The 24,976-nt window shown below is 47.0% G+C and overlaps 2 protein-coding genes across 10 annotated transcripts in view; one reads left to right on the forward strand and one right to left on the reverse strand.

Moving 5' to 3' along the window:
* Positions 1 to 1,396: 1,396 nt before the first annotated feature.
* On the forward strand, positions 1,397 to 8,695 carry hyi (hydroxypyruvate isomerase). 2 transcript variants are annotated; one of them, XM_026995926.3, is made up of 9 exons: positions 1,416 to 1,568; positions 1,695 to 1,929; positions 2,445 to 2,556; positions 3,743 to 3,857; positions 4,372 to 4,450; positions 4,700 to 4,749; positions 5,674 to 5,743; positions 7,361 to 7,495; positions 8,229 to 8,695. In XM_026995926.3, exons 2-9 carry the CDS (start codon positions 1,734 to 1,736, stop codon positions 8,282 to 8,284), a joined length of 813 nt encoding a protein of 270 aa, XP_026851727.2. In that variant the 5' UTR covers positions 1,416 to 1,568; positions 1,695 to 1,733; the 3' UTR covers positions 8,285 to 8,695. The 2 variants fall into 2 exon arrangements, with proteins under 2 accessions (XP_081574105.1, XP_026851727.2); XM_081717979.1 differs by lacking the exon at positions 8,229 to 8,695 and adding an exon at positions 6,756 to 6,821 and having other exon boundaries at positions 1,397 to 1,929; positions 7,361 to 7,496.
* Positions 8,689 to 24,976, reverse strand: part of szt2 (SZT2 subunit of KICSTOR complex) — an 87,095-nt gene continuing 70,807 nt past the window's right edge. For 6 of the 8 annotated variants that reach the window (XM_081717976.1, XM_081717973.1, XM_081717975.1 and 3 more), the window contains 11 exons: positions 24,253 to 24,358; positions 23,927 to 24,010; positions 23,202 to 23,276; positions 20,781 to 20,840; positions 15,808 to 16,021; positions 15,046 to 15,229; positions 14,555 to 14,677; positions 13,265 to 13,778; positions 11,339 to 11,452; positions 10,435 to 10,503; positions 8,689 to 10,298 (listed from right to left, as the gene is read on the reverse strand). In XM_081717976.1, the coding sequence (XP_081574102.1) occupies positions 10,155 to 10,298; positions 10,435 to 10,503; positions 11,339 to 11,452; positions 13,265 to 13,778; positions 14,555 to 14,677; positions 15,046 to 15,229; positions 15,808 to 16,021; positions 20,781 to 20,840; positions 23,202 to 23,276; positions 23,927 to 24,010; positions 24,253 to 24,358 (1,687 nt within the window). In that variant the 3' untranslated portion in view covers positions 8,689 to 10,154. The remainder of the gene's footprint in view (positions 10,299 to 10,434; positions 10,504 to 11,338; positions 11,453 to 13,264; positions 13,779 to 14,554; positions 14,678 to 15,045; positions 15,230 to 15,807; positions 16,022 to 20,780; positions 20,841 to 23,201; positions 23,277 to 23,926; positions 24,011 to 24,252; positions 24,359 to 24,976) is intronic. The other 2 variants (XM_035524534.2, XM_035524531.2) reach the window with 1 other exon arrangement.

Genomic DNA, 24,976 nt, shown 5'->3' on the forward strand with positions numbered 1-24,976 from the left:
GCAAACCGAAACTATTACATTATTTTGCATCACCAGCTGTTCGTTAGAATTCACAAAGTGCAAATGGACCAGTTGAAAAGGGTGACGAAATGTGTTGGCTTTGAGACTATAAGGACAATTCAGCCAAAATATAAACGTTTGGCTAGTAATGAATGGACGTATGCAGAATAGCGTTTAAATTAACATGAACTCAAGCCCTTATTCGGTGTCCTGACAGGCCAGCTATAGACTGTGTGATGAATAGCAGGTCTATTTTAGTTTATGAACAGCTCTAACTGTACTTACACTACATCTCCCATCCTTTGGACATTTAAATATGAGCCAGACGTTGGCGTACTTATCCGGCTCACGGCACCAACAGGACACAGATGAGATTCAAATTCACTCTCACATTTTAGTAGAATTCCACCTTCAACTTTTTTTTCAACGTTTTTTGTAACAGTATAATTTGTTGTTTACATTTTATCTGACGACTGTGAGTGTTTGTTTCACAGTCGGACTCTCCGTTTTACACTCAGGCTGCAGCACGTCTGGCTGCGACGGTGAGCTTTCGGTACCACTTGCTCTCGCTTGTAAAAATGGAAGAGCCAAGTGAGCACCTCTCTGTTGTAACACACAGACCCTCTTTCAGACATGTTAACTATGATATATCTCATAGCTATATATCATAACTATATGATATATGATATACAGCTTTACAATCTGCCATCAAACGGGTGCCACTTGAGCTCCAGAAGACTCGATGCAGGTTAACGGCTGTCCAAAACAAAAGAAAATTCATATTATCTTCACAGCCATCACTAATTTACTTTGCTTATGAAAGGATTGTTATTACTTTATTTATCGCTGTGTGCTCTGGGGCCATATCGGAGACAGGCTGATGGGAAAGAGAGATACTAGCGTCCGCTACAAAGAGGACAGGGCTTGAACACATTCTGATGTGCCCTCTCTCATCTAAGTTAGGGAACGGCAATCTCCTGAACTTGCTTTCCTGTACTGAATAATGTACTCAATTCATAACGCTGTAGGCGCACACGTCGTTCGTGCTTATAACGTCCTCGTTGTCAGCTGTCAACCCCGAACGTGAAAGAACACAGGGCAATGCCATTTCCCATTCATACTCATATTTCATATTCCCAGGATTCCAGGGACAGATTGCATTTAAGCTTCAATGTTGATAGGTCTTAATAAGCATCCAAGCACCTCTGCCACCACAGTCCAAGGCTCGGAGCAAGAAACGGGGCGAGCGCCGAACACGCTTATCGTGCTTCCAGTAAAGTCGACGGCGGAGAGACTTTTTGTTGTTGTTGTTGTTGTTTTTAATCCACGGGCGTCAGACTCGTGCAGGGCCGAGGACAGTGCAAAAGAGCGCAGCGCGCGAAGGCCACGGGCGCGTTACGCGCGCCGGTGCCGGCTTAGGGTGCGCATGCGCGACCTCTGTACGGCGACTCGCTAGCATAAGGAGCTACAACCAAAACAGACGGAGTTGGAAATGAGCCTTTTCGTACGATTCCGTAGAGCTTATTTACTCTGAAAACGTTAACAGATCACTAGCACTTGAACAACCGGTAAGTGATATGTTACGAGCTGAGACGGCTGGCCCTCTCAGATAGCTTAGCGTTAGCGATGTAGTTAACAGTCGTGTGAGGACCCGCGCGGAGTCGTAGGCGAGAGTGAGTCGTTTGCTTTTCTAGTTCCTTCCCAGTCGGCTCACAACCAGGCGACCAGGGAACATGTCGCTGCGGTTCTGCGCCAACATCTCCTGGCTGTTCGCGGAGCTGCCGGAGTTCCCCCGCAGGCTGCAGGCCGCCGCCTCGGCGGGGTTCCGCGCGGTGGAGGCCGCGTGGCTGTACGACACAGACCCGGGAGACCTGCGGAGGGTCAAAGAGCAGGCAGGGCTGGAAATAGCCCTCATAAACACCCCCCCGGGTAAGAGGAGACGAGAGCGGGGTATTAACCTTGCTTCACATAACTTCAGGAGTCAAAGGGAGCTGTTCTTTCCCAGTAGGACCTGGGTTTCATGTGTGCACTCGTGTGTTGTTGCTGTAGTTTGCTTTTAGTTAGCAGGCTCTGACAGCGGAGGCATTCACCCTACGACCTGCATTAGCATATAGGGAAGCCTCAATCAAATACAAATGCAAAAGGAACTCTAAGGTGTAAGGTGTGTCGTTTGTCTCCTATGAAAGGTGCTCCCTCCTGTCCAGGGCAATTGTCAGTGTGCAATTACTAGATGCAAAAAAAATCTTAATTTGCCATGATTATCATAAACCTCCACCAGGTTTTGACTGAAACATCTCAGCAGAGATGCATACTATAATTTATAGCCAATCCAATCATTGATATCACAATTCTCACTTGGATACATAAGTATAAAATATTATAATATAAAATGTTTCTAGCAGTTTATAAAAGCAGTAAATGTGGTGTAATTTGTCATTTTTCAGGTGATTTAAAGCATGGGGAGTTGGGGCTTGGTGCTGTCCCTGGAAGAGAGCTGGAATTCAGGCAGGGTTTGACTCAGGCCATTCACTACGCTAAAGCTCTGGACTGTAAGAGGTATTGCTGGCTTGTCTTGGAGACCACATGTGCTGCCACCTTTGTGTTTTTCTTTTTGAACACCCAATTTAACTCGTCAGGTAATTATCAGGCAGGCTAGCCGGTTCTTCCTAGGGGTCCTCGGGACAGAGTGTGGAGAACTGCTGCGTTACTTCTGAAGCGTTGTTCCACAGAAAAACTGACCCTTTTATTGTTTACAGTTTTAAAAAGTTACATTTAGCACCTTTGGCAGAGACTCTTAGGCCCACGTCAGCACTGTGGTTTAGGCAGTGTGAAGTGCCTGATGTGTAGCCAGTTCTCTCCCATTCTTTCCATTCATTTTTTACTGATTCAGCCCTGATGCTAAACATTTACTGAACTTGGCAGACGCTCTTGTCCACAGTAACTTACAGATATTTGTCAGTACGCATACTTCCTGGGAGTCGAACCCATGACCTCGGTTGTATTGTATTGTCCATTGTTGCCGAGTGAAGGATGGGTCCCCGTTTCAGTCTTGGTTCCTCTCAAGGTTGCTTCCTCATGATTCCGTACCACTGTCGCCCTTGGCTCGTTCACTGGGAGCTTGGGCTTGGACGTTTGTAAAGCTGGTTTGTGCAACTGTTGTAAAAAGCGCTAAATAAATAAATTTGACCTTGACTATCACCATGTTCTACCTGCTCCACCAGGTGAGCTTATTATATATAATAAATATGGAATATGGATACAGTATCAGACATGCAGTGCAAACATAACTATTATTGGTTTGAATCTAAAGGATCTTATGACAATTGTAACTCATGGATTAAATAATTTCTTCTCTAATTGACTTAAAAATAATATTGCATAATAATCTTTAGATTTTTATATTTTATTCGTTTTAGTTCGGGTAAACCCGGTTTGTCCTATAGCTAACAAGGTGATCAATTAATGGCTAAGTGTGCAGATGAATTCACCAAATTATTCCAGCTGCAAAATATTTGCGCAGAGAAACCGCAGACATCCATCTGGGTTGTTGACACAAAGCACCACTGGAATAACATCATTAAAATCACCTGGATTTATTGTGAAAGAGTTGAAAGACTGGTTTGGGTTTTTTGGGGGGGGGGGGGATTGCCTTCATATCCCAAAAACATCAGAATATCCTTTTAAAATGCGAGGAAGCCATGAACCTGAAGCATGTGTAGAGTCACATGCAGTTTCTCTCCAGGATACACTTAATGGCTGGGAGGGTACCTGCAGGGGCCCAGCGTGCCGCGGTTGCTATGGAGATGGAAGCCACCTTTGTGCAGAACCTGCGTCATGCGGCAGATATGCTCGCTAAGGTGAGGCTCTGCCCCCCTACTCAGTCTCCGCCCTTTCTGTCCAGCATATGCACGCATGTCAGTGGGGTTTCTGTCTATTTTGCTGGCTCTGTTGCACCTGCCTATCTTCAGACGACAAAGTCTAGCCATAGCATGCATATATATATATATATATATATATATATATATATATATATATATATATATATATATATATATATATATATATATATATATATATATATACACACACACACACACATTAATTTAGTATAAAGTAAATTGGTAATGACATTCTGGAAAAAATGATGGCTATTACTCCACAGTGGCTTTATATTCACAGTACCCATGCTTTGATGGTATATATGACACTGGCTTTGTTCCTTGTCTGTTTTTAATGTCTTTTCTCTGTGTTACAAGTAACATGACAGAATATTTGTACCATGTGCTATGTAACATTTACTCGCAAGTTGCATTTGAGTTTTCCGGAGTGAAATGGATCATGGAACAGCGCTATTTGTTGCCTTGCTTTCAGGAGGGAATTCTTGGTCTTATTGAACCCATTAACACAAGGATTACGGATCCTCAGTACTTCCTGAACTCGCCTCATCAGGGTAAGACTAGAATTCCTCTAGATCGGTGGAATTTATTTCTGTTTTTGTGAAATATCCCGCCTTGTTTAGAATGTACTTGTGGAGTAGTTAAATTATATACGCTATAAGAATATTCCCATATCATTTGCATGCACCATAATTAGCATTCATTTTTAATTAGTTAATTAACAGATTGCACTATGGTAATGTGGCCAGCTATAGCTGGTGTTGACTATTGCCCTCTACTAACATATTCCTTACTGCATGTAGCCGCTGCGATTCTGCAGAAAGTTGACCGTCCAAATATCAAGCTCCAGTTGGTGAGTATTCCCTTTGCTCTCTGGAACGACGGTGTGTGTTAACTTTTCACCTCTTGCAGCAGGGAACAGCAGTAAAGAGTAAAATCCAAACACCCAACAAAGCCTGTTTAGCACCAGCTATATGGTCCACTGGGGTGTTCTGGGTAATGAGGGATACAGTCAGGAAGGGGGGGGCGATATTTAGCATATGATCACACTGCTGGTGTTTGTGTCTGGAATCCCGAGTTATGACCCATATGCTGGTCAGGTCAGTCCTACTGTTCGGTTTCTATAATCCAGAGACTTTTATAGAGTCCCACATACTTTAATCAATGCGTTAAAGATGTGCTGCAATACGTTTCAGTTGTCCACCAACTGGTGAACCACCACACCACACCAGACCAGGATAAGACTTCCCAACCCTGATGTGTGTCCTGAAAATAAAGACCCCAGACACATTCGTGTCCAAGCCTGGTCATGTGAATGAGGATGTGGTGTACTGATATGACCCCCCCCCGAGGATGAGGGTTATTTATGAATTGAGCAGTCAGAGGAAGCAGTGTCTCATGCAGTAGCGTATTAAGAATGGGTGACACGAGCACAACACTTTCTGAGGACCGCTGTTATCACGCTGCAGTAGTTGGGTTATTTTTCCAGCAGAATAAATCTTGTGCGGGGGACTTTGGCCATTGGCTAGCTTTAGGGACGCAGAAAGAATTGGGCAGCGGTGTAGCTTGTGAGTGCCCCTGTGTCCCAGAAAAGACTTCAGTGTTCCTCCTCTGTTGGGCTTCCAGTGTCTTTTGTGCTGTCTGGGAGGTGATTCGAGCTCTGATTAAGACTACCAAAGAAGCAACACCACTGAAAGGCACCATAGCTCCTAAATCACACTGATGTGCTCAGCTTGCTGTGGGCTCTCACCAACACACGTTATTTTCTCCTGCACAGGACGTTTACCACTGGCAGATAATGGATGGGAACCTGACAATGAACATCCAGAAATACTTCCCCCTCATCGGCAAGTAACGCGCTGTTTTACGATTAACTTTGGCTACCAGAAGGGTCACATTTACGTTACATTTATGGCATTTAGCAGATGCTTTTATCCCAAAGCGACTTATAATTATGACTGACACACAGCAGGTATGTACACACACAAACCACAAAGTTATACTGTGTGCGCTGCACTACACAGAACTTACTTACAAAACTTGAACTGCTGACTTGCAGAGGGAAATGCAATATTACAGCATTATTGCATGTTTATCTTAACACAATACACAAACAAACAAAAATAAATTACTCTTACAATAAAAACAAACAAACAAAACTCCCACAATGTTGATCATGAGGATTTGGCCACGATTCTGTCTAGATTCCCTTGTTGCCTGCTTTACATTATGACACTCTCCACAAGAACTGCTCAAATGTCTGTGGAAAGCTTCCTCTGCCTCTTCCTCTCTGTCTTTCTTGGTCCATTTTCTTGTTCCGTTTGACTTTTTCCTGAATAGGTATAGGGGGGTTTATCTGCCCCATTAGGAAAAGTAAGTAATTATGATGTGTTTTATTGTGTTTTCAAATGTTTAGTTCATACTGAGTTTTGATTGGTGACACCCATCTCATATTCCTAAACACTGGTGTGTCCTCAGAACTGAATGGTGTACTGAGAAGTGTGTTCGGCAGAATGTGTTGATATGTGCGTAGACGTATTGTATGATTATGGGATTTTAGCATAAGGAATCAATTCCTTGAGGTATTAATTCAGTTCCAGTGTGTATCCTGTAAGCGGGTGAACACGGGGTGTGTGTGTGTGTGTGTGTGTGTGTGTTTTTCACTGTCTGTGGTTTGGAATAAAACTCATGTCACAGATGAATGGAAAATAGGAGTAAAGTGGAAATAATCTTCTATTGATGGTTTGAAATGGGACTGCTGAAATGAAAGGCTATTGGTCTATTGCTGTGTGCTTTAAACAGACTAAGAAACCATGTGTTCTCCCCACCCCACACTTTATTCAATTTGTTCATATTCAGTTGCTGAGTGTTCACGAGTCAACCCTCCACCACTCCACCAGGAACCAGACACACATCAGCAGTAAGGCAGGTGGCCAGCACATCAGAGAAATCATGTCCTTCATCTTGTATCACACCTCCCTCTTTTGAAGGGTCTGTAGGAGTGAATTGGAGCCGAGTAGCCTTCTAATAGATGTGAATTTGAGCTGAGTAGCCCTGTAATAGATGTGAATTTGAGCTGAGCATCCCTCTAATCAATGCAAAAAAGAAGTGTGACCCTGCTAGACACTTTCCACCCCCCCCCCATTCTGCAGCTGAGACAGAAACCCACCCCCCACCCAGCCTGTACTGACGGTCCACAGACTTTGCAGTTTACTCAGCAAGCTACCAGGCCACCGGTGTGAATATTATGCTGTCCTGAATTGCCAGTGTGTCGTGGCCTGTGCGACAGTCATGCTCCTTTTGCGCTTAGTGGTTTGTAAATTTATTGCATTTCCCATTTCTTCTGAAGTCACGTTGTTGTGGTATGTAGTCACACTTATGTAGTCCTGCCTAGTGGTGCTGTACTGTGCACGTGCGTGTTGCACCCTGGAACAGAAGGAAAAAAAATCTCGTTCCTCTTACAGGTCACGTCCAGGTGGCACAGGTGCCCGGCCGCCACGAACCTGACAGTGCCGGAGAGGTCAGCTTCCCTTACCTGTTCAGCCTGCTGGAAGAGCTGGGCTATGACGGCTACGTTGGCTGTGAATACAAACCGCTGGGTGAGTGGCTCCACCGCGCGTGCTATGAAACCCATGCCTGAAGTCGTGTTTTTTAGCACAATCCTGTACTGTTATTTTTACGGTTATGCTTCCATCCCCTTTCTGTCTGCGCTCATGTAAGGGCAGACTTGGTTTGCACAAAGAGGAAACTTGGTGTGTGTGTGTATGGTAAAGCCACATCTAATGGCTCAGGAGTGTCTTGCTTTCCTTTTAAATGGACATAAAACTGTTTGAGTTGTTACTACACTCATCATCGTCTGTTGTAGAGCTTATACTTACTTTGCACTTCTAGGCATCAGCATTGATCCCCGTGTTTCAACAGTATTCTAGTTCAATGGTATCTTGAACTCTGACCTACAGTACTGTCTATGATGCACAGTAGTTGACGAAGCACTTTTGTAAGTCGCTCTGGATAAGGGCATCTGCCAAATGCAGAAAATGTAAATGTAAATCAGCTTTCTTCAACAGCCACCCGATATTTATTCTGGATTTTTTTATTGGACAACGTTGTTATTGTTGGCTAACAGAGCATTGCCTCCCTAATGAACTGATCCACTTTTCACTTGAAGCCTTAAGATAAATGGAAAACGAAGCACACACATTTACATTACAAAGCCCAATTCTTTGACTAGTGATTTATAAATAAACAAACGTGTGTATGTATTTCTGTGTGTGCGTGCACGCGCGCGCCACAACCCACTTGATCTGAATGTCAGGGTGTTATTCTCTCTAGGCTCAACAGAAGCAGGCCTGGGTTGGGTGAGAGAGTACTTGGAGGATCAGAGGTGAGTTCAGACGCCTGGCTGGGTCGATCCTGGCGGAACCCCACACACCTCCCCTTCGGCACCAGCAGTCTACAAGGAACTTTCTCACCCATGTGAACATGTTGCGGTCCTGCCTGTATTTGAGCCTTCCGTTGACTCTGGTGTGTTTGCAGCAAATGCACGCATATTTGCAAAATGAAGGCCGTAATTACACGCATGTTTTCTGATAAGGCTATGGAGCCTCTTATCGTCACCAGACAAGTCCAGAACTGGACTTCCATCAAGGACTTCCTCCCATTTGTCAATATGCTCAAGAATAATACTAGGAAATTTATTTTATATGCAAGTGCCTAACTTCAGTGTCGGGCAAACTATTCAGTTTAACGATTGTTGTTTGTGTTCTGAAACACTATATTAAAAACACTTCAGTTATTCATTTATGGTTTAATGCTGCATTGTATACTTACAAATGATTCATTATATACACATAATGTACAGGTTTCAAACAATTAAATCACAATATTTTAATAGCCTAAATGCACACATCAACTGCTAACTCATTAGCATACTGCATTATTAGGCTTAAGTGTCCAGCGTCCTTCATGTCAGAAAACTCGAACACGTCGTCTCACTCAGCAGCAGCCACTTTGAATCGAGCTCAAAATGGCCTGTAAATATTTGGTTTCTTTCAGTGAAGTGCACACAAGATGCAGCCATGTCTCCTGTGAAACGTATGTGGGTGTCTGTGCGTGTGTGCGCACCCATGCTATTGGTAGATATTTTCCTGCTGTCCTGTCTGTAAACTGAGACAAAAAGTCTGTTCAGAGCATTACCGTTGTAGAACTAGATCACCACACAGATGTGATTCTTCTCTGACAATGTCGATTAAATAATAACAATTCTGACTGCATCCTAAAAAAAAAAATTAAAAAAAAAGTAGGCACTTCTGGATTTAAGATTATGGCAGTAAGTATAAATTATTTCACGCAAAATACCACTGAGGGCAGAACAAGAAGCAATCACCCACCACTACAAACTTCAGTAGTTCTCACACACACACACACAGAGTAGTCATCGGCTACTTAATGGCTCATACAGTGCCGCAAGCACCGTGAAACCAAGTCGTCATTTCAACGTGTGCGTCAGATAACGGCACACCCGAACGATTCTCTGCGTAACTGGCAACGTTAAAGGTGCTTGTGCTGTCTCTATCTTGCTTCTCTCTCCCCTCTCTCTCTTTTCTGACCAGCGCTTACCCCTCCATTGCAACCTGAATGTCTATTCAGTATTAGAAGAAGCAGAACACCCACTAAGGTCGTCAAACAACTAAAGGGAAAATAAAGCCACAGCAACAAAAGAAACATCGTAAAGACCCCAGCCGAGAGCTGAAGAGAGTATGGCTTTGGCAAACCAGCAGTGTGGCCAAGGGTCCTCTTACACATGTGAAACGCAGCCCCTGTAAAGTACACGAATGGGGACGCCCTCGAGTCCTGTTCCGTGAGGTAGATCTCCTCTCAGTCCGACTTCACCAGATGCGTTTGGGAGTTAAACGCCATCTTAAGACCCCTGACACGATCCAACATATAGTTAAACTCAAACACTGGGCTGGAGGCTAGATCTTGGTGGGTGGGGGTGGGTTGTCTCGGTAAGCCTCTAGAACATTCACGCCGGTTCATTCGGCCTGTCGATTCTTAATTTGCTCTAGAACGTTCCAGAATAACACTGTTATACAGAATGTACTGTAACCACCATGGCCACAGGCCTGTCTGACTCCAGTCTTGTTGGAAAAGCTCCCCTGTCTCCTTCATATCACACTACACACTCGTTTAGCCAAAATTGCATTTTTTTGTTGTTGTTCCTATGTCCATTAGCTCCCCTGCTGTGTGTGTGAGATGCTACAGCAGACCCGTCCATAGGTTGTAACAGGCGGTGTTGATCACAGACTCCAAATGGTGGTACATGGACACCAGTTGGGGTGGGGGGCTGTTGCTAGGTTGCGGTTGAGATGGCAGCGGTTCCCTGAAAACAACCTTAAGACTCTGGGGGAAGAAGAAAATGAAGGTTAAGAGGCACATTTTGTACGGTGTGACGGCACCAAGTTGCTTTTACGCAGGGAGATGAATGTTATCGGTGAGATTCAGACCAGGATAAGAAGGCAAGAGTACAATAGCTCACCGTTTTCCCTGCCTGGGCGTCCAGGAACACCAGCACAAAGCAGTCTGTGAACTTCTGGTTAAGGACAGCCTTTAAAAAAATAAAGTTAACATTCAGAATGTAATGTCTTTGCCAACGTTCCCTTTCATGTTTAAATCTGAACTCCACATTGCATGATCCATTTATTATCGGCGTTGAGATGTTTAATAACACCTTTTTAACACAGACGCCGACAGGGTACTTTTGTTTTGGATGTATAGAAGAACAAATTACAGACTGCGCGAGTTGTGGGCTTTCTCTTGCAAACCTCCAAAAGTGCACGTGCCCTCTTTTGATCCAGAGTCCCTCAATTACAGACCTAAGCAGAGAACAACCTCCTGACACTTTAGAGGAGACGTGATTATTCCCCATAAAATTCATTTAATCCCCGCCGAGACTTAAACATTTTAACACCACATACAAGTTCACTGCAAACCACAAAGGTATCAAAATGCTGAATCCCCCCATACCTCCACTAATCTTTTTGCTGAAAGTAACCATAATAAGCTGTAACTATAATTTATTAATACAGTTTAATTTTGAAGTCTTCAAGGTGACTCGAGGCATCCAGCGAGTGGTCTTGTGACTTTTTTTTCATAGCAGGATATATGTTCTTTTCAAAAAAAAAAAAAAAAGGAAACCAGAGCTGCAACCCTGTAATGTTTCTGAAAAGAGATGAGTGTGTTCCTGTCAAAGGCTCCGATGTAAATGGTGCGCGGTCGCCCCCAAAGAGAAAACCGTGACGCCGTTGCCAGGTGACAGACCGCTGGAGCTGATTCCGCGGGGCCGCTTTTGGGCGCCGTTCGCTTTGAGGCCCGAGTCTTTGAATAAGTAAGAAATAAAAAACCCAACCCACCGATATACAATTATACTTCAGAATCCTTACCAGGTACTGAATGCCACTGTCGTCCACGAAGTGCCTGCAGCTCTGTGGGAAGCGGGACAGGAGCACTTTAATGAGACTCTGGTACCAGGCAGGACTCATGGTGAGGAAACAGTCCTGTCAACACGCAAATAACATACAGGTTCAGGACGTTACTGTATGACCGCGTACGTTTCATGTCGGTTTTAAGTTTAGGAAACACGGTGGGGAGCAGAGTTCGGCGTGTTGAAGGCCTGGACACGAATAAACGTGGCGAGCTGGATCCACACCGCCTGTTCGCTAAGGCTCATTTCAGCGAATGCTATTTTGGGGATTTGCCACGGTCTTGGGGAGTCTTTGAAGTGCTTAAAAAGGCTTCAAGGCTCCAGGGTAAGTTTGTGGCCACACAGTTTGACTATATAAATATATACTTACTTTGACACACACACACACACACACACACACACACACACACACACACACACACACACACACACATATATATATATATATATAAAAAATTCTTCATTTGATTATGAAAAATCACTGAAATGGAGACACCCCAGCAAGAATACGGAATCATTAAGCAGATTTGTACAATGTAAGTGTGACCCAAATTTGATTTCTTTTAAAAGAAATCCAATTCGCACCAGCTCCCCGCGCTATCACAGATGTGCAGAAGCACCTCCGGAGGCTACATACATCCTTCCGCTAGGAATCTTCCTCCTTTTGACGGCAGCGTGCATCATCCACACGAACAGATTAGCGGAGACGTCGCCTTGGCGCTGAGCTTTGGCGAGGGAGGCGGAAGCGACCTCAGCGCGCGCTTGGCAGTGCTGGATGTAAGGGGCGCGTGGGGCGGGAAATCAAAAGGTACCTGTATGCAGGTTAGGACGGAGGCAGCTCCCCGTGGAGAATCGGAGCTGTGGGGCAAATGTAAAGACGAGAGGGCAAGGCGCTTGAACTGATGCTAACGGCAGAGCGCTGGCGCAGAAAGCCTCGCAGGGGGATGTGTCAGCTCGCCGGATATCCAGAGCGAAGTCTGCAAAGGCGGCGCCGGCAGTCACAGGATTTCTGTGTGTGTGTGTGTGTGTCGGGGGGGGGGGGGGGGGTGTTAAGGCCTGCAGGTACAGAAAGCTAAAGATGATCATAATGTCGTTTCTACAGGGAGCCGCTGGATAGCGTCTCTGATGCGTACCATGACAGAACTACTAAGTGCACGAGCTCAGGCATACACTCTGCAGAAAAACGCAAATAAATTGATTTTTTTTTTTTAAATGATATGCCATCATTTGTCCAACAAACCTCAGAGCTGTTCAAATGCATAACATAACCAATGTGCTTGAAACGGAGCATAACGGAATAATGGGATGATTGCGCTCTCAAAAATAAACTACACCGCCAACAAGGGAACTCTGGCTCGCGGCGGTACGGACACATTTAGCTCATTTAACTCACTCCCGAATAAGTAGACGTGAACCTTGGAGGCCATGGATAGTGTGCTTTTGTTCTATTACGCCTAAGTGTTGGAGATAGACGCAGGAACTGAAGAAAATAAACAAGGGTCCCTGCTGTGATATTACAAGCTTGATTATTACAGCACTGTTAAAGGGGTTGAGTTCCTGTCTCTCCGTAACTGGCTGTGCAGTTAGACGTGCTGAAGAGCGTGTGTGTGTGTGTACCCCTTTTGCTTAAGTGAGTTTGTACACTGTGTGTGTGTGTGTGTGTGTGTCTTGCAGTACTGTGGGCTACTTTTGCCACTTCTGTCATCCTGCAATCAGAAACTGGCGGCACTAAGATCACTAAACGTGTGTGTGTGCGCGCGTGTGTCTATGCGTTTGTGTGCACGCACAAGACGGACCAGCGAGAAAGTCAGCTACACACAGCGGGTGAATGGTGAACAACAGAGTTGGATGTATATACTGGACGTGTGTATCGTGCGGTCAGTACCAGCTGTGGGTCAATCTCGTCGATGGACCTGCTCTGCACGGCATTCAGGAGCTCCTCCAGTTCCCCGAAGGTCAGTTTGCTGAGCTTGAGCCTGTCCAGGTGTTCCCCGTGGAACAGCCTCCTCCACAGGTTGTCCCTGCGGCAGTGACCCATGGCCTGCTCCACGCTGCTCTGGATCTGCCTGCGCGCTGACAGCACCTCAGAGTTCAGCAAGGGGAAGAGAGAGGGCAGGTAGAACAGACCGGGAGAGGCTCCGCCCCCCTCCCACGCCTGCTCGCCGAGGTCAGGTTCGGGGCTGGTCGTGGGGGTCAGCGGAGAGGTCGTCTCTTCCCAGAGGTCAGGTTCAGGATCCGGACTTCCCACGTTGCCTGGTTCTGCTCGCTCTACTGGGACACGGCCGTTGAGGTCGTCGGGGTCGCGGTAGATGTGCGGGAGTTTCTTAAAGCGCCGCATATCAGCCGTCAGCCGAGGGAAGAGCTCTCTCTGACTGGTCATGATTACATAGTAACGCAGCCTGTACTCACACACACACACACACACACACACACACACAAATAATCTGATCTTGCTGTACGCTGGTATGGACCCTGGAACCCATTATAACCAGGAAATTAGTCAAAGCTTATGCATTGATAAGGTCTGATGTAAACTGTTCTGTTATCAGTGTTGGAGAAAATGGAACTGATGGAGGTGCTACGGACAACGCTGCGTAATCTCACTCTCAGTGCGGACAACGCTGCGTAATCTCACTCTCAGTGCGGACAACGCTGCGTAATCTCACTCTCAGTGCGGACAACGCTGCGTAATCTCACTCTCAGTGCGGACAACGCTGCGTAATCTCACTCTCAGTGCGGACAACGCTGCGTAATCTCACTCTCAGTGCGGACAACGCTGCGTAATCTCACTCTCAGTGCGGACAACGCTGCGTAATCTCACTCTCAGTGCGGACAACGCTGCGTAATCTCACTCTCAGTGCGGACAACGCTGCGTAATCTCACTCTCAGTGCGGACAACGCTGCGTAATCTCACTCTCAGTGCGGACAACGCTGCGTAATCTCACTCTCAGTGCGGACAACGCTGCGTAATCTCACTCTCGCCCTCTTGATAAAATTGCATGGATGAAAGTAGTCACATCTATAAAATCCTAATGATGGTCCGCCACAGATGTGCAGAGTACTGGACCCTTCTGTCATTCGTCTTTCCATCTTTCTTCTCCTGTTTCTCTCTCTCTCTCTCTCTCTCTCTCTCTCTCCTCTCTATCTTTTTCTCTCCATCTGATGTGCGTTGTACCTCAGCAGGTGTCTCTCTCCCTCTGACTGCTCCTCGAATGGAGCCGCGTTGTGACACACCACCAGAGACACATCAAAGTCGTCGTGGCGACACAGTCCCTCTGGGTCTTTATACACACCCGAACTGTGAAAACACATGAGGCACAGGCAGGAGAGAAACAGCATGGTCATTTAGAGCAGGACGGCACACACACAGACACACAGACAGACACACACAGACAGGACACATCTTGATCAGACACTCATGGCCATGTCTGGCCTGATCAGACCTTCCGTCAGAGCCCGAGGACCAACTTTGGGGAGGTTTGTTCAGTAGACATGAGGCACAAAACATGATGTATATATACAACTTTAATATCCAGGAAATGGGGTCGACTCTCCCCCCTGGAAATGAAAAACACCACTTGGGGAAAAAAAAGCCAACAGATTTGATGCTGGACTACGTCTCACTCAGCACACGGAAGCCCACAGCCATGAGGAAGTTGGTGGTACCTGTTCCACAGCGCCACTAGGGCATACTCATGCAGGTCTGTGTTCGGCGCCCCCTTCTTGCTGTCAGTGGTAACTGCAGTCTTGGACATACGAAGAGGCTTCATGCTGTATGTGCCAGCATGATCGGTGATGTAGTTGTAGAGTTGGTGAGCAGTGATCATCCCTGTCGAAATGGAGAAACTACCTGCACGCACACACACACACGCACACGGCATCAAGAAAACTGCCCAGACATGCTTGTACAATCACAGGTAAGAAGCAAAAGGTATTGCAGCTGCATAACCCAAAGGCTCAGCTGAAAACTCAAAGGGCAAAAGTATTTGCACAGGAGGTAAAGACTAATTAAATCTCGAGGGCCTGCAGAACTATCACATCCAGAACAAAGCCCCATTTTCTCTCCAAATCCAGAATTAATAACCTCGTGTTGACAAGAATTCTACAACAGGTGTTTCAAATAAAACCCAAATCCACTAGCACTCGCCAGTCCTGTTTGCCATGTCGAGTATGTAGAAAATGGGAAGACAAAGGAGGCTCAAGGCTTCTGGAAAAACTCAGGGAGTTACAGATTTGGACATGTGTCGGGAAGCAGCAAATACATTTCCCAGACTTAATTTATCCAGGGAAAAAAATACAACTTGTTCAACTGGTCCAGAACTCTACTCTCATAAGCTTGAGGTCTGTGCTGTATGGTTCTGGACTAAGGATGGTGGAAGATGTGGTTAAAGTTGGCTTTGTGGAGTTGTTTAGCTACTGTAGTCCTACCTTGGAAGACGTGGTTGTGGCCAAACTTGGGGATGTCGGGGTGATGGGTAATGAAGTCTTCTAGGAAGCGGTTGAGCTGGTAGCCCTGGCGCAGGGTCAGGTGACAGCCCACCAAGTACTGGTGCACCACACGCAAGTGGAAGTCGTAGCTGAAGGAATGCACGTGCATCAGGTCCCGCACCTTGTCACACTCCTCAGTGAACAGCATGGACAACTGCAGGACAGGTAGAAAGACACACACACACACATACACACACACACACACACACAAACGTTCACACTACATATTCCACTAACCGTGGCTTTTCACGATCAATTAATCTGATGATTAGTGCTTAGATTATTCGATTGACCTGAATTTTTTTTCAAGAAAGCAAGAAAGAAAAGAAAAGAAAAGAAAAGAAAAAGGCACAAATATGTCACCAGCATGTTTGGGTACCATCATGCGCAAAGCTCACTTAGGGAAAGAGGAATATTTACACCAGTAATCACATTTGCACATGTGTTTGTCTCAGTCTGGTTAGACTTCCACCAACATTTTCTTCTTTTGTGAGCACCTCTGAATTTTCAACTCTTGTTCCTGGAACACTAGACCACATGACCAGAGGATACTCTTTAAGACAGACACATCCAGCAGAAGGAGTAGTTCTCTTTGGGAGGTCAGGGACCATCCTCACACACATGCACATACATCAGGACTACCACCTGAGAGGAGGGAAAAAAAACAAACTCAAACCTTAGATCTCAGAGCCTGGAAAGACCATCTGAGAACCCTCAAGCAATAACTGGTAAATCCTGACAAAACTGGTAAATCCTAATTGCCACAAAATTGCAAGATAAAAGCTGTGGACCCCACCTCCAGATCCTTCAAAAAAGGAGTTATTTTCATTGTACTGTAAAATTACAAAGCTTGGGGTTTTTGCTTCAGCACAGAGATCTGTGCTGTTTCTTTATATTCCATTGGCCATGCCTCACAGACGCTCAGCTTCCTTTAAGATGCTCCTGTGCTGTAGAAGACCTCTGTCCTGCATCTCCACCTACCACAGGTCTTCCAAAATGGTTTCCATCTCTCAGGGGAGACAGTGCTAGCGATACATCAATCAAATGCATCGAAACAGACAGATTTATGATTAACAGTTTTTAATCATTGTTGCTAATGTCATCAAATAGCTGACACAGATCTAAATCAGACACAGCACTGCACACCATTTGAGTACATCCAGTACCGCAAAGAGGCTGTACACAGGAGCTCTGACCACAGTATCAACCTGCTTTCAGCTCAGTGAAATACCAAATACCCCAAAACGAGCACAGCTCATGATCAGTGCTAACAGGCCAGCCCTCGTTGCCATGAGTTTCTGATATCAATCAGCTTAATAATTGCATCTCATTTCATTAAATAAAAATCAAAGCATGGCTACTGCAAATGACTGCAGGGCCAGGAATAAATACAACACAACTGGAGGTTGGAGGAAGAGGAGTAGTGGTGGTGGGGTGTGTGTGTGTGTGTGTGTGTAAGCAAAAGAGAATTATTTTCCAATGGTCCACTTCTGATAAGCTTAGAGTCAAACACTAATAATGAAAGATAACAGCTTCTGCTCAGTTTCTTACGATCATGTGAGACACTGAGAGTGGGTACGCGAGCGCCTGCATGAGACGCTGAGAGTGGGTACGCGAGCGCCTGCGTGAGACGCTGAGAGTGGGTACGCGAGCGCCTGCGTGAGACGCTGAGAATTAGTACATGAGCATCTGCTTGAGACGTGAGTGTCTGCGTGAGATGCTGAGAATGAGTACGCGAGCGCCTGCGTGGGACGCTGAGAGTGGGTACGCAAGCGCCTGCGTGAGACGCTGAGAGTGGGTACGCGAGCACCTGCGTGAGACGCTGAGAGTGGGTACGCGAGAGCCTGCGTGAGATGCTGAGCATGGGTACGCGAGCATCTGTGTGAGACGCTGAGAATTAGTACATGAGTGTCTGCGTGAGATGCTGAGAATGAGTATGCGAGCGTCTGCGTGAGACGCTGAGAGTGGGTATGCGAGCGCCTGCGTGAGACGTGAGTGTCTGCGTGAGATGCTGAGAATGAGTACACGAGCATCTGCGTGAGACGCTGAGAGTGGGTACGCGAGCGTCTGTGACACACAGAGTGGGTACGCGAGTGTCTGCGTGAGACGCTGAGAGTGGGTACGCAAGCGCCTGTGTGAGACGCTGAGAGTGGGTACACGAGCGCCTGCGTGAGACGCTGAGAGTGGGTACGCAAGCGTCTGTGTGAGACGCTGAGAATTAGTACATGAGCGTCTGCGTGAGACGTGAGTGTCTGCGTGAGACGCTGAGAATGAGTATGCGAGCGTCTGCGTGAGACGCTGAGAGTGGGTACGCGAGCGCCTGCGTGAGACGTGAGTGTCTGCTTGAGATGCTGAGAGTGGGTACACGAGCGTCTGTGACACACAGAGTGGGTACGCGAGCGCCTGCGTGAGACGCTGAGAGTGGGTACGCGAGCGTCTGTGTGAGACGCTGAGAGTGGGTACACGAGCGTCTGTGACACACAGAGTGGGTACGCGAGCACCTGCGTGAGACACTGAGAGTGGGTACGCGAGCGTCTGTGTGAGACGCTGAGAATTAGTACGAGCGTCTGCGTGAGACGTGAGTGTCTGCGTGAGATGCTGAGAATGAGTACGCGAGCGCCTGCGTGAGACGCTGAGAGTGGGTACACGAGCGTCTGTGACACACAGAGTGGGTACGCGAGCGCCTGCGTGAGACGCTGAGAGTGGGTACGCGAGCGCCTGCGTGAGACGTGAGTGTCTGCTTGAGATGCTGAGAATGAGTACGCGAGCGTCTGCGTGAGACGCTGAGAGTGGGTACACGAGCGTCTGTGACACACAGAGTGGGTACGCGAGCATCTGCGTGAGACGCTGAGAGTGGGTACGCGAGTGCCTGCGTCAGACGCTGAGAGTGGGTACGCGAGCGTCTGTGTGAGACGCTGAGAATTAGTACATGAGCGTCTGCGTGAGACGTGAGCGTCTGTGTGAGATGCTGAGAATGAGTACGCGAGCGCCTGCGTGAGACGCTGAGAGTGGGTACGCGAGCGCCTGCGTGAGACGCTGAGAGTGGGTACGGGAGCGCCTGCGTGAGACGCTGAGAGTGGGTACGGGAGCGCCTGCGTGAGACGCTGAGAGTGGGTACGTGAGCGCCTGCGTGAGACGTGAGTGTCTGTGTGAGATGCTGAGAATGAGTACGCGAGCGTCTGCGTGAGACGCTGAGAGTGGGTACGCGAGTGCCTGCGTGAGACGCTGAGAGTGGGTACGCGAGCGCCTGCGTGACATGCTGAGAATGAGTACGCGAGCGTCTGCGTGAGACGCTGAGAGTGGGTACACGAGCGCCTGCGTGAGACGCTGAGTGGGTACGCGAGCGCCTGCGTGACATGCTGAGAATGAGTACACGAGCGTCTGCGTGAGACGCTGAGAGTGGGTACGCGAGCGTCTGTGACACACAGAGTGAGTATGCGAGCGTCTGCGTGAGACGCTGAGAGTGGGTACGCCAGCGCCTGCGTGAGACGCTGAGAGTGGGTACGCCAGCGCCTGCGTGAGACGCTGAGAGTGGGTACGCGAGCACCTGCGTGAGATGCTGAGCGTGGATATGCAAGCGTCTGTGTGAGACGCTGAGAATTAGTACATGAGCGTCTGCGTGAGACGTGAGTGTCTGCGTGAGATGCTGAGAATGAGTACGCGAGCGTCTGCGTGAGACGCTGAGAGTGGGTACGCGAGCGTCTGACACACAGAGTGGGTACGCGAGCGCCTGCGTGAGACGCTGAGAATGAGTACATGAGTGTCTGCGTGAGACGCTGAGAGTGGGTACGCGAGCGTCTGACAGAGTGGGTACGCGAGCGCCTGCGTGAGACGCTGAGAATGAGTACGAGTGTCTGCGTGAGACGCTGAGAATGAGTACGTGAGCGTCTGTGTGAGATGCTGAGAATGGGTACGTGAGTGTCTGAGCCCGATAAGGTGGCACACAGACCTCGTTCACCCTGAGCCAGGAATGAACCAACTAGAACAAACCAAATGCCCTGATCCATCCTTCTAGATCATGGGGAGTCTGTTTAAAACCAGACCAACCAAACGCCTTGATCCATTTACACAACACTGCTACCATGCAAAGATCTACTTCCAATCCACCCAACACACACCTCAGGTGTCAAAATAAGAGCACAAGTAGGATGTTTTTGCAGATTCTGTCGTGACCAGGTGGGGGAACCCTGGGTGATTGATTCATTTATTTAAAGAAGAAAAATCAATGAGGTTGATTTTTTTTAAATTAAGGCAGAGAATAAAGTAAAGTGAAGAGAGCGCTAGCGTAAAGGGAAGAGCGTGAGATGCTGGAGAGTGTTATCTTCATCATTACCTCCTCCACCACCACCACCGTCATCATCCACATCCCTTTACAGGGCTACAAGTGAAGTGTCTCACCAACACTGTGTACTTTTCTCTCCATTCAGAACATTGTTAGAAAATAAAATAAAACCCCAGCAGAAAACAGAACAGAACAAAGCTTTGCTCCAAGCCCTCATACTGGATCATTTCAGCGGGAAAAAAGGAGGGTTGTTAGGACGCATTTCTTTCTTTTGTTTGAGCTGCAGAAAAAAACAACAACAACAACACAAAGCCCTCCCAGTGTATCCCAGCCTCGCTGTATCTCTCACAGGAAATGTCACCGTAGCAACCACAGAGAAAATGAGAGTGGAACAGCTAAACCACAGACACAAGTCCAGGCCACGCATAACAGACAAGCACAATTAAGGCAGCAAAAGAAGCCATCTCGTTCCAAAGCCATCTTAAAAATTCGCAAGGGGATAGGGGTGGGCAGCAGGCAGAGGGGGGGGGCGGGGCAAGTCACTGTGTGGGAGGAGAACGAGGATGGAAAGACTGAAGCCTGATTGGTGGGACGCAAGCCAGAGCCCGCCCCTAAGGATGCTGGGACATACCGCAGAGTCTGAGGAGGCCCCGGGGAGTGGCTTGCTACGAGGCTGGGTGGGGGTAGTGTCCTGATGGAGAGAGAGGATGAGATTGGACTGAACACACACACACACATACACACAGTGTACAAACTCACTTAAGCAAAAGGGGTACACACATACCCACACACCCACACGATGTGCACGCAAAAACAAAGGGCATAAACACATAAAAAGAGTGTGCAAACACACCTACACACACAGATAAACAGATGTTTAGACAGAAAGAATGAAATAGGCAAAGAAGTTAAAAGGTTAGTTTCACGGGAGAGACGGACACAATGTCTCACACACACACACAACCGTCTCACAGGAAAACACACACAACACATCCAGTACATGTTGAGCATGAGAACAGCACAGCCAATGAGAGGTAATGTCACTGTACATCAGCCAATGAGAGGTAATGTCACTGTATATCAGCAGGGGCTCCACAGCCCACCCTCTCCCAGGGCATGCTGGGAACCTCTACAGGTCCGTACTGTGTGTCTCAGCGACAGTAGAACGTGCATGCATCAGTGCCTGTGTATAAACCTCTGACCCCAGCCAGAGTCCACTCACTTCCTCACAGCACAAGAACTCAGACTTGCTTTTGTTTGTTTGTAACGTTATCCCCAGAATCCATTACTCTATCTGTCCACTTGTTTTGACCTTGGTTGTTGTTGTTTATAAACACACTATTTTTTTTACTGTTTTGTGTTATTATGTGTTTGGTGGGTGTGCGTTTATTATATGTGTGTTTACTGTGTGTGTTTATTATGTGTTGTATCTGTGTGTATTATGTTGTGTGTGTGTGTGTTTATTATGTGTGTATGTATGTGTGTGTGTGTGTGTGTGTTTACTATGTGTGCAGTATGTTTGACCTTCTGCTTCTATAGATCCCAAATTTCCCCTCAAGATCCAATAAAGTGTAACAACTACTTTCTAATGATCATTTATATACAACATACTGCCAACAGCATGTGGGCACCTGACTTACACACCTGTGCCAGCGTATGTGTTTCTACAGATTTATTCCATTCCTGTGTGTCTGTGAGTGAGCGTGAGTGTGTCCAATCTGTCATAAGAGCATTGCTGAGGTCAGGCCCAGATGATGGACGCTTAGGTCTGTTTCATTGCAATTCCCCTCACAGGTGTTTAGTGGGGTGGCGGTCAGGGCTTTGTGCCACTGGAGTTCCTCCACACCACACTCATCAGTCCATGTCTGCATGGACACGTGCACAGTCATGCTGGAACAGGAAAGCCCTTTAACCAGTGTGGCCACAAAGCTGGAAGCATATCATTGTCTAACATAACACCACCCTTCACTGGAGCTAAGGGGCCCAAACCCTGAAAACAATACCCAAGACAATACCGCTCCTACATTCTACTGTTGTCACTGTGCGTTCTGTTAGGTAGCGTTCCCCTGGCATCTGCCAACCCCAGCTCCAGAGAACTGGTGCAGCTGTGTTTGGGTACTCTCACAGGCTTGTGGAACTGAAACACTTGGTACACTGATGCCCTAGGCTATATAATCCATCCATCCATCCATCCATCCATCCATCGTGATATGAGTGATCCAAACTGGGTTCTACAGAACCCTGAACTTTGCTTCCTCCCTTGACATTATTTTACATTCTGCGGCCCTTAAATTCTATTCACACAGGATTAAAATCTGGCATGCTGCATAATTACTGCTGCCAGTGGTAATTATTATCAACACTGATGGTGCTTTTACTCATAATTGGAATGTCAGTAATTTTTCACACATTCACACATGACTAACAAGGTGAAACATCTAGAGAGTAAACACTCCAAATTAGCAGAGCACTGTGTAATCATTACCGACACTGATAATTATAACCCCTGTAATTTTAATCCCCTGAGCCTCTGGCCTAGCATTGGGATTAGCGTTCGTCCCACTGGGCTTTAGCGCTGCAACCTTTCAGCAGAACACAACACACTGCAGCCGCACCAAGCGAGAGGATGAACAACTAACAATGCAATGTTTTAAAAGCTCCCTGTGAACAACTGTGAGTGTGTGGGACCTTCTGGGGGGTTACCATACTGAAAGAGTGAAAGGAGGGGGCACAGGGAGAGACCCCCCCCCACCAGCACTGAGCAACATCTGGAGACGCTTTGGTAAACACAGCAGCCATTTACAAATATTTATACCTAATTGCTCCTCATTTAGAGCCAGCCGGGACTCACTCCAAGCCCCCCACCATGAGAGAGAGAGAGAGAGAGAGAGAGAGAGAGAGAGAAAGAGAGAGAGAGGGAGAGTGCGAGAGAGAGAGAGAAAGAGAGAGAGAGAGAGATATGTGAGGACACACACGCGCACACACACACACACACACACACACACACACACACACCCCTCCACCCCTCTCCCACAGTCAGTTACAGTGTTACCTGGGAATTAACAGTCTGGCCCATGGGAATCCGAGAGCATTCTAATGCATACTGCTTCACACAGAAATAAAAACCCTGTGGAAGAGAAACCGAAAGAGAGAGGGAGGGAGAAAAGATGAGAGGAAAGGAGACAAAGTGAGTGAGGGCGAGAGAGAGAGAGAGAGAGAGAGAGGTGTAACTCATTTTTATTGTAACAATGTAAGCATAATACCATGGCAATGACAGCCACAAATCACGTTCGAATTTATACTAATTAAAGCACTTTTCCCTCATTAGAAATTCAAGGCCAACTGGCCATCATTAACACATCATTAAAGTGTGAACACACATTGGTAGTTATATTAAACTTAATGGCTTAACCAAAACAGTTTATTTTTGATGGTTTACGGGTTCTGTAAGATAGATAGATAGATAGATAGATAGATAGATAGATAGATAGATAGATAGATAGATAGATAGATAGATAGATAGATAGATAGATAGATAGATAGATAGATAGATAGATAGATAGATAGATAGAGGGAGAGAAAGAGGGAGACAGTACATTAACCAGGCAAGATCAACCATTAAATGGCCTCAGTTGATTCTGTGCTGAAATATTAATCGCCATAAACAGATACTGGGAGGTTCAGTCTACCATAAAATCTCGTCTCTGCCCTGCAGTCCACAGTCTCTGGGTGTGACGGGATGCTACACGGGGCACAGGCAGGGCGGGGCGCTCTTACCTGGAAGGCCAGCTCCATGAGCATGATGCCGCCTGGTAGCGCCCTCTGGAGGTGGTACGCTGTAGTGCCCGAGCCACTGCTCTGCTGCAAAAAGCAAGCAGAAATACTTCAGCATGGACAGCATGGACCCTGGATGACCTGGTCGGAGATCAGTTGAGTGGTCAATTTGTTAATTAGCTGATGAGATAATTAACAGACGTAGCTGTTGTAGCGGGTGTAATGCAACCCCACTAGGGGTTGAAGGCAGTGTGACTATGTTGTGCTGTGTGTGTGTGTGAGTGTGAGTGAGAGAGAGAGGTGGGCAGTGTGGACCATGTGGGTGGTACCTTTGGACTGTCTTCACTCTTCTGCTTGTTACAGGAGAAAGAAGAGAAAGAGGACCTGCCCTCACTGGACAGAGAGCTCAACAGTGCAGCACGCGCACGAGCGATACTGCAGGGGGAAGGACGATGGAAAAAAAGAGAGAGAGCAATTGAGCCAGTGAGTGCTTCTGGGCTGTTGACCCTGTGAGTAATACGACCTCATTCTAGTGGTCAAAGTGAATCACACTGTTTGAGCCAAAGGCATTCAGCATCTGAAGTGTGTCCAGCACCTCTACCTTACAGTAGACCCTCACACACGCTCACACACACTCACACAGCCTCGCACGCAGTTATCTGGGAGAACATGGAAGAGAAACAGAGCTGCAGGGGGAGGTTCTCCACTTAACTGAAGCCCTCTGTAGTCTGGTTTATTTGTTTATAATCTGCTTCTGTGGCTGCCCCAGGAGTGCTACAGCACCCAGACCAGCAGAGCCCACGTCCACATTCTGCCTCAGACATCTGACACAACATTTTCTATATTCGATGGCACATTGTTAATTGAATTAACAACAAATATTCAGATCTAAAAATCTGCATGTGTGTGCGTGTATGTGTGTGCATGTGTGTGTGTATGTATATGTATGTGTATATGTGTGCGTGCGTGTATGTGTGTATGTCTGTGTGCGTGTATGTGTGCGTGCGTGTATGTGTGTTTGTCTGTGTGCGTGTATGTGTGCGTGCGTGTGTG

This window comes from Electrophorus electricus, chromosome 7 (genome assembly GCF_041902795.1).
Source record: "Electrophorus electricus isolate QZ-2024a chromosome 7, ASM4190279v1, whole genome shotgun sequence".
Lineage (NCBI taxonomy): Eukaryota > Metazoa > Chordata > Actinopteri > Gymnotiformes > Gymnotidae > Electrophorus > Electrophorus electricus.